General features: G+C 38.9%; 1 protein-coding gene across 2 annotated transcripts in view; it reads left to right on the top strand.

The window, feature by feature from the left end:
* PSMA1 (proteasome 20S subunit alpha 1) overlaps positions 1 to 16,259 on the top strand; it is a 285,437-nt gene that overhangs the window by 193,069 nt on the left and 76,109 nt on the right. For both annotated transcript variants that reach the window (XM_070428263.1, XM_070428262.1), the window contains one exon: positions 3,987 to 4,143. In XM_070428263.1, the coding sequence (XP_070284364.1) occupies positions 4,138 to 4,143 (6 nt within the window). In that variant the 5' untranslated portion in view covers positions 3,987 to 4,137. The remainder of the gene's footprint in view (positions 1 to 3,986; positions 4,144 to 16,259) is intronic.

The raw sequence follows: 16,259 nt of genomic DNA on the forward strand, positions 1-16,259 counted from the left end.
AGCCAAGCACAAACTGTGGAGGTACAAATTCTTCCAGAGGCCTTCAAAGATGACCTTTAGAAAAGGTGATATTTGAGGTAAGTCCTGAAAGATAAGTAGGGGTTTACCACGTAGAGAAGTGAATTCTAGACAAAGAGATAGCATATTCATTCGTCATAGATATAAAAAGAGCATGCATGGGATAGTTAGGAGAGCAATCCCATTTGGTAGAAGCATGTAATACTTGTGGAAAGATGGGTCTGAAAAAAAACCTTTAGGACCAGATTATAAAGGTTCTTATGCCATGCCAAGGTGATGGGACTCAATCCTGTGGTTAATGAGGGGAATCTATTCAAAGACTTTTAGAGGGAGAGTGACATAAACATATTTAAATTAGAAAAAGAGAATTTTAATGGCAGTTTGAGAATGGACTAACATATTGAGAGACCAGAAGCAGGAAGGTCATTTTGGAGGTCTTTGCAATATTCCAGGAAAGATAAAGGTGAGTGGCTCTATAGCAGTGACACTGGTAATGCAGCGAAGATTCCAGACCTATTCTGAAGATAAAATTAACAGTACTTGATGACCTAATAACTATGAGTGCCAGCAAAGACAGGCTCTAGATGAGCATCCAATTTCTAGATTGAGAAACTAGGTCAATGGTGTTACTATTAATTACAAGAAGGACTTCAAGAAGACCGGGTTTATGGAAGATAACATCGAGTTCAGCTTTATACATACTGAGTGTGTTGTGCCTGTGGAGCACTATTGGGAAAACGTCTAGTTGGCAATGGATAACAGATGACCAGGACTCTGAAGAGAGACTTCAGAGCCAGACATACAGTTTGGGGAACAACTGATTTCTGTAGACTATGTAAAATATAGCCACCAGATTTTTTTTCTCAATCTCTGTAACTAACAAAGGAAAAAATATGACTCCACATATAATAAAATAAATGATTTAAATAATCCTTGCTGATGCTCCTTGTCTTTGGGAAGAGTTTTACATTTGTTTGTTAGTAATAGAGACTCACTACTCAAAATTGCATGGTAGTTTAGGAGTGTTCTTTAATTAACAAAGAAACAAACAACCTTCAATTTTGAAAATGGAGTGCTACTTGCTCCTTATAGTTAAGCTCATTTATTTTATAAATAAACTCCAAGTTTCCCATAGCAGTTTATTTTATTATAGAAACCCATATCTCGGTGACATGCAATTGTTCTTCCATTGAGGCATTTGGTAATAAATACTGTGTCCATCCAGGAAAGTACTTTGCCTCATAGTAGGTACAGAATAAATGTTTACTGGACGAATGGATGGTAGACAGATGGATAAATGAAAGCAATAGATTATATAATGTTAATTTTGTTAGGAGTTTGATATATGCATATAAGTTTGTAAAAAACATCATCAAGGAAGAATTAAAAACTGTCTAGTTTCACTTAATCAGTGGAAGAGAGCCAGCGTTAGGCAACAGAAGTTTCTCCTTTGTGTCCAGCTGCCTCAACCATCTTAAGAACTAAAATATGTTTCTTCCAGTTCCTTGCTATATTAAACGATCATAGGATCATAGGAAGAGGGTCTCACAACTCTACTTCTTTTGAATAGTTCCCAGCATAATTATTTTGAAATTTTAGAAATATAGTTATGTGAAACCAATGTATATTTACTCTTAGTAGCACATAATGAAGCACAAGTAAAATCAGTTTATTTTTTACTCCTGACTATACAAATGATCAATATATGATTTAACACACCTATTAAAAATTGTAAAATGATTGGCTAAACTCTATTTTATTAAAATCCTCTTTTCAAAATTTTATCCAAAATAACTTTAGAAAAAATGTTCTGCTCTGGTGGCTGTCCTTCTTGGGAAATTTGGAATGAGTCATTAATACACTACATACCATGCCCTTGATTTTAATGTAGTTTCTTTGTCTTTAATGGGCACTATCAACACTGCACCTTTTATCACTCATCTACCCAGTCCTTCCAGCCCATGTAACAAGTGGAAAGATTTATTTCCAACTGCTGCCTCTCTAAGAATGAAGTGCAGATACATGCAGTCTAAAGAGAACTGGACCTCAAGTTAAATCAAACACCGCCCAGGCACCCACAGATCATTTGATCTCTGGGTAAACAGGGCCGACCTTGACATGCCTGAGTCAAAGGTAACAGGAAGATCCAGGCGTACCAAAGATGCTTGGACAAACATAACCTTTCAATGAATATTTAAAATACCTGTATTTTATCTCTAATCTGTCTCCTAACAGGCACAGTCCATGTCCTAGTCACCTCTGTATTTTTCTCAGCACCTAGCACAATGTTGTTGTTAAAATGAAATGAGAAATTGCCCCATACGTAACTTTTCCTTCTTTCTAATTTTTTATATTATCCAATTTTTCTTTAGTGAATATAAACTGCTTATATAATAAAAATAATTAACAGTCTCGATATCTGTTTTTGTTTTAAGATGTATATTTTATATAGATCTATGATACTGTGTATATATATATGTTATACATATATACAATCATACTTATAATTAAAGGAAATAGTTTAAAACTGACTTCTGAATCAGCACATAATACATTTTCAACATCTTAAGGTAATTTTTTAGTTACAGAATATTTAAATACTAAATATGTATTTGTATTATTCTAAAAATTGGTTAGCAAAAACTGAAATGAATGTTTTGATTGTTTTCTTATGACACAACTGGGTGAAAAGCAGAGCTACACAGAAGTTTCATAATAAAACTCCAAACCACATTAGACTTGTCTATTGTCAGGTTCTGTTACATTCCCCCTAACTCAACCCAGACTCCCTGAGGTTGGCAAACAGGGCAAAGTTTGAGTCAAAACCACGCCCTTCCTTTGAGCTTTTGGGATACACTTGGAATTCTGGGAGAAACCAAAAGAAACAGCAGTTTTTTTTCCTCCAGATGTGGCAAGTCTGTCACTTTCAGTGGTTATTCAAATTTCAAACTCAGCCCAACAAGTAAGAGCAGTTGCCTGGGAGGAGAAGGAGGAAACGGGCAGGAGAATCCCAAGGTTCTTTTCCACTCAGAACAAGATGTTGATATTGTAAGATTCCCTAGGAGGAGGTGCAAGTTAGGAAGAAGGCAGGGCAAGGAGGGAGGGAGGAACCAATGAGGAGAGTGTGTCCCAAGCAAAGATTAGGATTAATCCAATTCTGTTGTCCTGAGATCCAAGAAAAAAAAATTTACATTTGATGAAATAGTGTTCATTTGCCTAAAGGCTGGTTCCATGTCTGAAGCAGGTTGTATTCGTAGATGATCATTAAAAGGACAATTTAATACTCAGAGTTTTATTCTTAAGAAAAAAACTCCTGAAAAAAATCCAACATTGTAGATTTTGCTTGGTTGCCCTACTTCTATCATATATAGTTTTTCTTTAGCTAGTTCTGTAAATAGTTTCTATCTTAATTTTTCAATTCTTTTTCTGTTTATAATAGTCAACATTTGTTGAGTATTGACCTCTATTCAGGCACTGTATTAAGTATTTTACATACTTATTTTTTTTAATCATCACCCAAGGATATTTTTTTCCATTGATTTTTAGAGAGAGTGGAAGGGAGAGAGGAGAGGGGAGAGAGAGAGAGAGAGAGAGAGAGAGAGAGAGAGAGAGAGAGAGAGATTGGTTGCCTCACACACATGCCCTGACTGGGGCCAAGATCGAATCTGCAACCGAGGTATGTGCCCTTGACTGGGAATTGAATCCATGACCCTTCAGCCCACAGGCCAACACTGTAACCACTAAGAAAAACTGGCCAGGCTATATACTTTTATGGAAAAACACTCCCCACTCCAGTATTTCCTTTCATATAGGAGAACATCCATTAGAGTAATCTTTCTGGCCTGTATACACTTACTACTTCCAAGGACAGTGAGAAGGAACTTTAATGAGTCTAGGATGAGGATCAGGGCACATGGTAAAGGTCAAGTATAACTGATGTTCCTTTCCCCTTCTCCGTCCTCTTTCAGGTAACACATGTGTGTTAGTCTGCTCTCAGGGAGGCCAGCAGCAGAGTGGTGAAGATCCTGCCCCTGCAAGGCAGTAAGTCAAGTCCAGGACTGGGATGGATACTGATCTACTGTGAGACTCTCTCCTGGGAATATTATGCAGCTCTGAGAAATGAAGGTGAGAATTTCTTTGCTTTTGGCAAAGATAAGAATGCATAGTTTTCATATGTCTCACTGTGGGAGACCCCACAAAGCAAAACTTAGCAGGGGTAGGTAAGAAAAATGCATGCCTGGGCTGGAGACAAAAGGAGCGACAAAGAGAAAGTGTGTGAGGAAGCAAAAGAAAGCTGATACTTGAATCCAGTACTAGCCTTACCATAGGTAGAGAAAGAAAGGGAACCATCTATAAAACAGGTTGAATTGTTCTATACTGAGATGAGTCTTTCTGAAAACTAGCAGTGGAACAGGGAGGAAATACAACACTAGAGGCCTAATCTCTTGCTGTGGAAAAAGATGTCGCTGAAAGAAGTGCTACTCAAGGCTATGGCATCAAATGTGAAAGACGAGGTCTTGAGTAGCACATAACATAGGTCACAGAAACTCACCAGGCCCACAGGGGCGCAGGTTCAAAAGCAGCTTTAATTCGGGGCTTTGCTGAGGGTGATATATCCTGTTGAAGCAACTGTAGGAAGCAGGAGAAGTCATCCATAGGAGACAGGTGTCTTAGCCACGGCAAGAGGTTAAGGCAGTGATGGCGAACCTATGACACCTCTGACACGCGAACTCATTTTTCTGGTTGATTTTTCTTTGTTAAATGGCATTTAAATATATAAAATAAATATCAAAAATATAAGTCTTTGTTTTACTATGGTTGCAAATATATCAAAAAATTTCTATATGTGACACGGCACCAGAATTAAGTTAGGGTTTTTCAAAATGCTGACACGCCGAGCTCAAAAGGTTCACCATCACTGGGTTAAGGGAACACCCCTGTGGCTCAGAATTGACGAACTGTTCATAAGATATCTTGAAGGTTAATTAACTAGATGGAGCCCCACTCATTTCAGCAAGGGATGCTAGAAACATGGGACTCAATGGGAAAGGGAAATGGAGACATTTTGGAGATGTTAGACAGAAAGGAAAGGTCCTTCAAGTAAAGCCTATTGACCGGGGCTGCCATCATGTGAAGATTTTTAAACATTTTTAGAAGCCAGGAGTGTCACAGATGCCACTCCATCAGAAGGGGGACTGTATGCAGAGGTGGCTTTTCCTCTCAGATTGGAAGTGAAAGATTAACTTTTTGATGGATGATTTCTCCCAATTGAGTTTAAGCTCACAGTTTCTCAACTCCAAAAATTGGAAGTGACTACCATCGAACTAAGTACAGAAACACAACCTCTCACTACTATTGCCTTGGCCCAAGCCACAATCATCTCTTCCCTAGATCATTGCAATAGCTTTCTGAAAGATCTTCCTGCTTCTGTACTTGACCCCTTTCAGTCTCTTCTCAACACAGCATCCAAGGTGACCTTAGTTCCAGTTGATAATCTTCTCTGAACCCTCCTTTGGCTTCCCAGCTCATCAGAGTGAATGCTAACAAGGCTCCACATGGCATGTCCCTCTGATCTCATCCCTTATTATTTCCCACCTTGCTCGCTCTACTCCAGCCACACAGCCTCCTTTGCTGTTTGTTAAACACTCTAGGAACACTCCTGCCTTTAGCCTTTGCATTTGTCATTTCCTCTGCCCTAAATGATCGTTCCCTTCCTAAATATCTTCCTACCTCTTTAACACCCTCTAGGTTTTGATTCAAAATTGCCTTCCCTGATTATCCTAGCTAAAATTCGAATCCACTCAACATGTCAGACTTCTTTTTATTTGTTTTTTTCTCCTTATCATGCCACTAACATCTTACATATTTTATTATTTATCCCATTTAAAGAAAATCTTACCTGTTAGTGTGCAGTTTTGATCCATGAAGGTAAGGACTACTTTTGTTTATTTAATTCACTTATAGAATATCTCCTGGAGCATAGTAGGTATTAAAAAATTATTTGTGATATGAACTAATGAATCTTGGTGAGACAAAAACTCAGATTATCTCCACCTTAATTCTGATACATTTGATACAGTCTTTGGTGTTACCAAATGGTATGATCTGGGAGCATAATTTTCCTGTGGTAACTGCATTATGATCTAGGGATTAGCTTTCTCTCCTTTTATTTATTTATTTATTTATTTATTTATTGTTATTTATTTTTCTTTTTAGAGAGAAACATCAATTTCTTGTTCTACTTATTTATGCATTCTTTGGTTGCTTCTTGTATGTGCCCTGACCAGGAATTGAACCCAAAATCCGGGATCTAATTTTTGATCATGAAATGTGAAATATCTCTGTTTGTTTGTTTTGTTTTTTGTTAATCCTTACCCAAGGACATTTTTCCATTGATTTTTTTAGGGAGAGTGGAAGGGAGAGGGAAAGATAGAGAGAAACATTGATGTGAGAGAAACACATCGATTGTTTGCCTCCTGCACAAGCCCTGATCAGGGCCTGGGCCAGGGAGGAGCCTGCAACTGAGATATGTGCCCTTGACCAGAATTGAACCTGGGATTCTTTGGTCCACAGACCGACACCCTATCTACTGAGCCAAACCAGCTAGGGCTTAAGTATCTTATTGTTAGTATATTTTTTATTGTAGTATCTTTGTCATTTGATAACATTGTGGGACCTTTGATGAACTCTATAAATGTTGTAGCCATAAAATGCACTGCTCAGACATTTGTCTTAGGGATCATAATTGACAGACAACATCTGGATCTAGCACCATGTTCACACTGAGGCCACCTTTTCCACCAGCTGCTCCTAGCTAATGACTGAGGGTGGCTAGGTACTAGAGCAGGCCCAATCCAGTGAGACATAAAACTCCTCCAAGTGACTCTGGCTCAAGGACTCCCCCCCAGCCAGGTTTAACCTTTCTAGGAACTGCACTATAGTCTAAGATTCTTCCTATCCAGTCCTACTCCCTTCTTCCTCTTTTTGCACAGATGTCAGACCATGGTTTGAAGGTTCTCCTTGCTTTATGCTTATCCCTCTCCCAATAAACTTCATACATGTCTGGGTCCTCTTTGGTACCTGCTTCTCAGCACGTAATTTATATGTAATTAGACAAATTGGCTAGACATAATTTGGGTTGGAAAATAAAATAAGAACTTTATTTTCAGCCTAGGGCAGTGATGGCGAACCTTTTGAGCTCAGCGTGTCAGCATTTTGAAAAACCCTAACTTAACTCTGGTGCTGTGTCACATATAGAAATTTTTTGATATTTGCAACCATAGTAAAACAAAGACTTATATTTTTGATATTTATTTTATATATTTAAATGCCATTTAACAAAGAAAAATCAACCAAAAAAATGAGTTCGCGTGTCACCTCTGACACGCGTGTCATAGGTTCGCCATCACTGGCCTAGGGTACAATGTTGTCTCCAAGTTAATTTACTAAATGTACTCATCTGGCCTATTTCAGAGCATTCGGAGGACAAGAGTAACACTACTGACCTGGAGTACACTAGGAGGACCCACAGAGGAGCATGAATAGCATTGGGGGAATATCCTCATGAAAGTGAGAATAGGACTATCCTGATAGTCTGCTGATCTCTTCCCTACAAGAGAATAGTCATAGCCTGGTTGAGTACAGGCTAAATGGTCAGTGCCCATAGATTAAGAAAGCAAAAGTCTAGGTCAGGGGTCTTCAAACTACGGTCCGCGGGCCACATGCAAATACAAATATTGTATTTGTTCCCATTTTGTTTTTTTTACTTCAAAATAAGATATGTGCAGTGTGCATAGGAATTTGTTCATAGTGGTTTTTTTTAACTATAGTCCGGCCCTCCAACAGTCTGAGGGACAGTGAACTGGCCCCCTGTTTAAAAAGTTTGAGGACCCCTGCTCTAGGTAATGTTAAGGGGTAAAACTGTCCCCCCACTCCAATGTTTCCTTGTAGAAGCTTCACTAATATGATACTCCTGTCCACTTTCTGCCAATCCCTCTTACTCCTCCCCAGAGAAAGAGGAGTGACGTTTCTTCTTGATATACTAGGGAGAAAAAAATTTAAATGCCTTTCTAAGCTCTTTTAATTTGGGATCCACAGAGAGCATGCATTATATCCTGCTTCCCACAGCACATGATTCATAGGGGCAGGCTCTGCATGGGGAGACCAGCAGGTTCGACACTACCTGATGTCTGACTAGTGTTCCATATTAGGAAACTTATTGTTGCCATACAACTAGCCACTTCTTCAGTTTTAGCCTTTAGAAGTTTAGCAGGTGATATTTTGACCACCAGTATCTTCTTCTTTAAAAAAAAATCTCAGAACTAATTCTGAATGCCAGTGATGAGAAGATATTTCCCCCCTTTTACCTAGGAGGAAACTGAGATATATTGAGTTAAGTAACTTTCCCAAGATCACACAGTAACAAATGGCAGAGTTAGAAATCAAGTAGAAGTTGAGTTCTTAGCTTCTGTGCTTTTTAATTTTGTAATTTCTTATTATAGCTCTATTTTCATGATGAAAGCTTTTGATACAAATTAAAAACATACCACTAGTGGATACATGTGGAGTGTTGATAAGGCTATGTCCTGTAGTCTCCAATTTATTTTTCTTAGATTGTTTTTAAACTTTTAAGTTGTCATATTTGAAATCTCATTGAATGTCTTAATACTTCAAAAAAGGTTGTTTGAAGGAAAACATAACTTCCAATTATCTTATTCTCTCATGTGACCTCTAGCACATGACAAAGTGTGAACCAAAACTGTGTTTGCCCCAAATATTTTCATCTGTATGTTGGGTACCTGAAAGGCTTAAATCTAGATATTTCAGATAGCTTGAACATAATAGAAGTAGAATTAAAATGAGAAAGCACTCATCGTAAACATCAAGTTGAATTTATCAAACTTACAAATCTGTTCCATACACACACAAAAAATCTACTCCACACTTTCTAAAAAGTTATTGTCGATCATTGTTTCTGTTGTGTCTGGATTGTCTTATTACCTGAAAAAAAAACTGCTGGTTTATGGAATGATGTGAATATTTTGTTTGAGCCTACTTTATAAAAACAAGTGGAAAGCAGAAAAATAAAACGCTAAGACTTATGATTATTCAAGTGAGACAAAGATGGAAATTATTAGCTATGCTAAAAGCAGCAAATATTTGGCTCAATTAAATTTTCATTGGACTTCAGCTAGTCAACTGTTTAATTATAAATGCAAAAAACAAATTATAAGTTTTGTTCAAAATGCAGAGAAAATAGATGTATGAAATTATGAATTGGAAATCAGCATCAAGAAGTATCCCAGGAATCCAAATGCAAAGGGAAGCATTAGTTCCACAGCTCAATGAACAAGGATACAGCTTGTGGCTGGATTCTTCTGTAAGGGGAGGAAGAAGACCGATGTTTAACTTTTTCTTTAGAACATCAGCATACAATCTCATGTGTGATTCCCTACAAATTTCCCCTAGCAAGTCCTTCCCAACATTTAGATACATTTCTTCTGTTTTTTTTAACTAAAACTTCTTTTTTTTTTTTACTTCAGAGAGGAAGGGAGAAGAAGAGAGAGGTAGAATCATCAACGATGAGAGAGAATCATTGATTGGCTGCCTCCTGCATGCCCCACACTGGGGATTGAGCCCGCAACCCCGGCATGTGCCCTTGACTGGAATCGAACACGGATTCCTCAGTCCACAGGCCAATGCTCTATCCACTGAGCCAACCAGCTAGGGCTCTTCTGACTATTAAATGTCCTTTCCAGTAAGCTGAGAGAGCTAGAATTTGAAGTAAGAGATTATTAAAAATTCATTTTTTTGTATGAATTGTTTAATCCATCCATGGAATATTTGAAGTGGCATTAGAACCCTTTCAGTTGCAAATAACAGAAAAGTACAATTCAAAACACTATGGCAGGCACTTTGAGTCAGTGAACTCACAGAGTGAATTCAAAAACAATTTTTCCTTTCATTCTCATTGCTCATACTGAGAAACTGGTCCTTCCCTTGGGAGAAATCCAGACCGGGACACTCCTAGATAATAAAAGTCATCTGATGACATCTAGTTGTATGAATCGGCTTATTTCATTAATCGAAATGTCCAGTAATTTAAATGTAAAAGTCAAAATTCCAAATTTCATTTAAAGTTAAAGCTTCTCGCCTGCCCAGCATGAGTCAGTGGTTGAACGTCAACCTATGAATCAGGAGGTCACGGTTTGATTCCGGGTCAGGCATATGCCTGGGTTGCAGGTTTGATCTCAAGTGTGCGGCATGCAGGAGGCAGCTGATCAATGATTCTTTCTCATCATGTTTCTATCTCTCACTCCCTCTCCCTTTCTCTCTGAAATCAATAAAAATATATTTAATAAAATGAAATTTCTCCCCTTGAAAAAGTGCATTGACTGGGAAACTTAGTTAGCTTCATCTCTATTTTCCCACTTGGTATTTCTACTCCTCCTTTCTCAATCAACAAGAGGCTACCTCTTGATCCTGCAGGGTTAAAATAGAGAGATGAATAAGAAGTCAGGGCAGGAAATGTCTTACCTGAATGGCATAGAGGTACCTTGCCATGAGTCTCCTCCATCTGTGGCAAATATTTAAAGCTATCTCTTTCTGGCAGATGTTCAAAGCTGACTATTCTCCTGGGTGGTATCCTGGGTACTTTGGAGGTGCCCTCATTGAACTGCCTGTCTTGTGGGTGAAACATTTACCTCTAGCTTGTCACTTATGTTTCCTCCCACAGCGGTGGGAATCAGATAAACCAACACTCTGTTAGGGTCACTTCACCTTACTGAGCATGATTCTTGAGTGAAATTTGAAATGGCTCCAGGTTAACTCTCTTTTGCTGAGCCCGCAAGTAATTGATGAGAAACACTGACAATCTTTATCCCTGCTTTCAGTGAAAATGCAATTAGCACTCAATGCAGGCTGCGTTCTTTCTCTTCACTTTAGACCAATAGTTACAGCTTCTTGTCTTGCCTCTCCAAATTTATTTATTTTAAACTTCACCACCACCTCATCTGTTGCTTCACCAACAGGCATTTTTAGAACCTGTCCAACTATGGCTACTCCAAGATTATCAGCATGGTTTCTCATTCCTCCCTCCAAAAAGGGTCATATTGCAAGCATTTTGTAGATTATAGATTTATAAGATAATTTTATATAAAACAATAAACTATAAAGTGATTATTCTATATAAATATTATAGTTATAATGTGTAAATCTATAATAATAAAAGCGTAATATGCTAATTAGACCAGAGGTCCTTCCAGATGACCTTCTGGACAAAGCCGGGACTGCGAGGGAAGCCCAGGTCCCAGGTGCCAGAGGGAAGCTGGTGCCGGCAGGCGGGGGAGGGAAGGCCTACTCTTGCACAAATTTCGTGCATTGGGTCTCTAGTATAACTATAAAATAAAAAATTATATTATAAAATGGACAATAATTTTACATATAACAAATATAATATATATAAAATAGAAAATTATATATAATGTAATAAAAATTTAAATACATATAATATCATTATGTATTTTATATATAATATACAAACAAATTTCTATAACTATCATTCTTTCATGCCTTTGAAGGTACAAAGGGATCTTGAAAGCCTGGCACAGAGCTCCTTGTCCAATGAATATACCAAGTTAAGGAACAGAATATGAAACAATTTCTACTCTCTTATCTCAAACAAATGCCTCAGTGGTGATAAAATGCCCAGCCTGTTCATTGCCCAAGGCAGCTTTGCCCAAGTGTCCAGTTCTGGGAAACCATCTCCATCATAGAAACTGAGATTCCCTCTCTAGTCAAAGTGTAGAGGTTCATGGGTTCTCCATCCAATTGGGTCCTCTTCAGTAGGAGGGATATAAATGATAAATGTGCCCACAGTTGGGGTGAAGATTAGCTTCACCACTTTTTCCTGACTTCACAGGATTTTCTCATGCATAAAGTTACTTGGCACAAACTTTTTTTAAAAATTTTTTTATTGATTTCAGAGAGGAAGGGAGAGGGAGAGAGAGAGAGAGAAATCAATGATGAGAGAGAATCATTGATTGGCTGCTCCCTGCACACCCTACACCAGGGATCAAGCCACAACCCGGACATGTGCCCTGACTGTGAATTGCACTGTGACCTCCTGGTTCATAGGTCGACACTCAATGGCTGAGCCATGTCAGCCTGGCACTTGATACAAACTTTGACAGGTCTCATTTAGTATAATGATTATGTGCAAAATTTTGGGAGTTAGACAACTTAGGTTTTAATTCTTATTCTTCTACTTACTAACTGTGTGGCCTTGGACAAGTTCATGGACTGAAGAGTAGGAGTGCTCATGTCTGCTCTTTAAACATCTAAAAATCTGTTGAAATCAGACGCTGAAGCCCATGGCGGTCTGATTGCCGTAAAGGGAGCATGTAGACAGGATTATCTAGCCAAGGAGAACCTCCTGTTCTATTTTTATTGAATCTCCATTCCACCGGAGAAACTAACAATTCAAGAGGTGATTCTGACAGGGTCTGCCTCTTCTCTAGGACATATCTAAAGGCTCTACGGCAAGAATGTAGGCAGCTAGCCTCATATGGAGAGATGGCAGACATGGCAGGTTTCAAGTGGGAATTTTACAAGATTCCCACTTGGATGTAGCGGGGCATCCAAGAGATAAGAACCTAATTTAGAAATGAGAAGAATCTTTAAAATCCTCAGCTGCAGTAGTTTGGGGATCTTTACTTGAGTATTACATCATTGATCTGACAGCTATGCCCCTCATGTCCTTTCCAGTACAAGCCCCACTTACGCCAATTGAGGCAGCACCCTTATGCTGGCACTGATTCATCTCTTTTGCAATATTTTGTGCAAGCTACATGCGTAATGGAGACTCAGTCCTTCATTCCTGAAACAGTCAACTGACCGTCACCTGAGATAGGGACTCATAGCTGAAATTCTGGAACGGAATAATGCCATTTCCTGGAAATGAGTGACTTTTTTCCTTATCTAAAATTTAATCTCTTTAATATGCCTCCCAAGATATCTGATTTTTTTAAAGCACAAAAGAAAACTAAAGAGAGAATATTCAATTTTTCTGCCCCACCATTCTTATTATTAATGTTAGCTTTGTCCAGTCCCTGATATCACATATAGACAACAATACCTCGTCTCATGTGTCTCTTTTTCATGAAGAGGCAAACCTTTTCCAGAAGTCCCCAAGCAGACTTGACTTTATGTCTCACTAACCAGAATTGCATAAGATGACCTATTCATTTCTACAACATTCACTGGCAAGGACAGTGACTAGCTTAAGGAAGCACAGGACTGAGTGAAAGAGGTAAATTACAAGGGAAAATGTGGGATTCTGTTTGAAAGAGGAAGAAAGAGAACAGATGTTGAGTAAACAATACCAATGTCTACTCATCCATTGAGGATCTGTGTGCTCCTCTGTTGTCACAGACCAAACTTGACTTTCTGCTCCTTTACTTACTCAGGCCCACATCCTGAGCAGTCCCAGATTTTGATCTTTGCACCTTCCTCTTCCTATGACTACCCTTTTTTCTTTGTCTCTCACCTAGATACTTTTCCTCCTCTACTGCTTTTGCTGCAATTGCTTTCCCATTGAGACAACGTCTACTTCTTCATCCCACCATGTCTCTTAAGTATATTATACCATATGGGATTACAATGAAATTATGTTATTGACCTGTTAATGAAGCTCTACCAACTTTCCAGTCAAATGAGCTAGGAAGTATATGGCAGGATGTCCAAAATTTTTCTATACAACTCTAGGAATATTACACACACACACACACACACACACACACACACCAAAGAGAATTCTGTAGTCAAGTAAGTTTGAATAATGTTTTAATTTTTTTAAAATATATTTTTATTGATTTCAGAGAGGAAGGGAGAATGAAAAGAGATAGAAACATCAATGATGAGAGAGAATCATTGATTGGCTGCCTCCTGCACCCCCCACACTGGGGATTGAGTCCACAACCTGGGCATATGCCCTGACTGGGAGTCAAACCACGGCATCCTGGTTCATAGGTCGACACTCAACCACTAAGCCACACCGGCCAGGCACATTTGGGTAATGTTGTATATGCTTTCTTTCCCTTACAGATTTCAGATTCTGAGCCTCTGAGAAGTCCTAAAGTTGAATAAACTAACTCAAAATGAGTTCTGGAATCAAACTGCCTGTGTTCAAATCTGGGTTCTACCTCTATCTAGCTGTATAAGCTCTTTAAACCTTTGTTTTGTCACTTGAGAAAAGGAGAGTCTGATAACGCTATTTAATGGGGGTTGCTGTGAATAGTAGGTGAGATAATCCATGTGAAGCCTTTAGCACAGCTTTTACATTCATTTGACAAATATTTATTGAATGCCTACTATGTGTCAATATCTCAGGTCTTAATGAAGCCTACAGTTTAATGGAGAAGGGAGGGGACAAACAATAAACAAGTAAATAACTAGAATAACTTTTAGATAATAATGAGTAGTATGAATAAAATAAAACGTGATGATATTATAAGGCATAACTAGGATCAGAATAGCTGTTTTAGGTTGGGAGGGTGAGATAAGGTATTTCTGGAAAAGGCATTTTATTTGATACCTGAGATATGAGAAGGAGATGTTTCAATGTTTTAATATTTCAACAGGGTTTCAGGGATCCCTCACTGAAAAGGTGACACATAAACAAAGAAATATTTGAAAGAGATGATAAAGTGAGCCATACAAAAATCTGGATGAAGATAATTCCAGGCAGAAAGAAATAGAAAGTGCAAAGAGCATGCCATTCCCTCTGCCTGAACTTGCCTTCCCTGCATCTTTTGCTGTGGGAAGTCTTCTCTTCCTTCAGAGCCAGCAGAGTTCCCACTCCTCAGAAGCTGTGCCTGCTATTCCTAGACAGCTAGTCCCTCACTCCTTCAGCCATGTACCCATCAGTGTCACTTGTGTCTGCTTGGTGTGTTTGTCAGAATGCCTTTCTGTAGACTTGTGTCACGTCTCTCACTCCTGTTAAACTGTAAGTACATTGAAAGCAAGGGCTTTATTTGTGTTATGTTTTCTAGAATTAGTACCCAGCACAATAGCAAGTACATAGCAGGTGCTCAATAAGTTGCTGATGAAGTGAAATTTAAGAGGCAGAAATATGACCTTTATAAAAAGTATTAGGACTGTGTACTAAATGGTTAGAGCATTGCCCCGAGCAGTGAAGGGTTTCGGGTTCAATTCTTGATCAAAGGTACATACCTGGGTCAAAGGTTCAATCCCCGCCCCAGGAGGGAACCAACTGATGGATCTCTGTCACATCAATGTTTCTCTCTCCGCCTCCCACCCATCCACTCCAAAAATCAACGGGGGAAAATATATCTGGTGAGTATTAACAAAACAAACAAAGCACTAGGACACAAAGAGAATAATAATATGGCCATGCTGTCAAGCGGCTTATAAATAAACAATAGTAGCTACCACTGATTGAGTCCTACCTATGGTATAGGAGCTATCCATAGAGTTTGCCATTTAACATTCATAGTAATCCAATGATGTAGGTGGTATTCCCCCAGTTTATAGAATGAGGTTTAGTTGTTTGTCCAAATTCATAGAGTAAGTTAACAGGACTCAAACTTAGGTACCTCCAGCTTCCAGGTTTGTGCTCTTTCCACTATACATTGTATCAGTTGGGATGTAGCCAGGAAAATAAATGGGTCTTTCAGAGAACAGGAAATTTTATTTTTACAGAGGATTAGTCACATAGATGAATGGAAGAGTGAAGAAGCCAAATAAAGAATGATGAAGCAACCCAGAGATTTAGCAAAATTAGGAGGTCACTCCCCTTGTTGCATGGTGACACTGGAAGAAGATGGTGCTCCCAGAGCCCAGAAGCCTGAACTGACAGGCAGAGGAAGCTAAACCACGAGGGGAACTGCCCAAGGGAGACCTGGGGCCAGGAAGGGAGAGGCTGTCCAGTGGGCCCCTGCCAGATTCCACAGGAAGCAGGGAAAGAAAGAGTGAGAAATACCCTGGCTTCTCCCTTCCTCTGCTTTCAGTCTTTGATGGTGCTTCCCATTGCTTCAATGTACCAAGAGCCAAAGAACAAGAGAGCCTGTGAGAGCTGAGCCTGGAAGGGTGAGGATGGGTCTGAGAGAGTGCAAGCAGGCTATCTCTCTATCTGAAATGAAAGGGCTATAAAATAAGACAATATTTAATTTGGTCTAGGAAGAATGGCAAAGATATTAAGCAAATTCAAAAGAAGGGGAGGT

This window comes from Myotis yumanensis, unplaced genomic scaffold, assembly GCF_028538775.1.
Source record: "Myotis yumanensis isolate MYYU_CA2020_CCGP unplaced genomic scaffold, mMyoYum1.0.hap1 SCAF_10, whole genome shotgun sequence".
NCBI lineage: Eukaryota > Metazoa > Chordata > Mammalia > Chiroptera > Vespertilionidae > Myotis > Myotis yumanensis.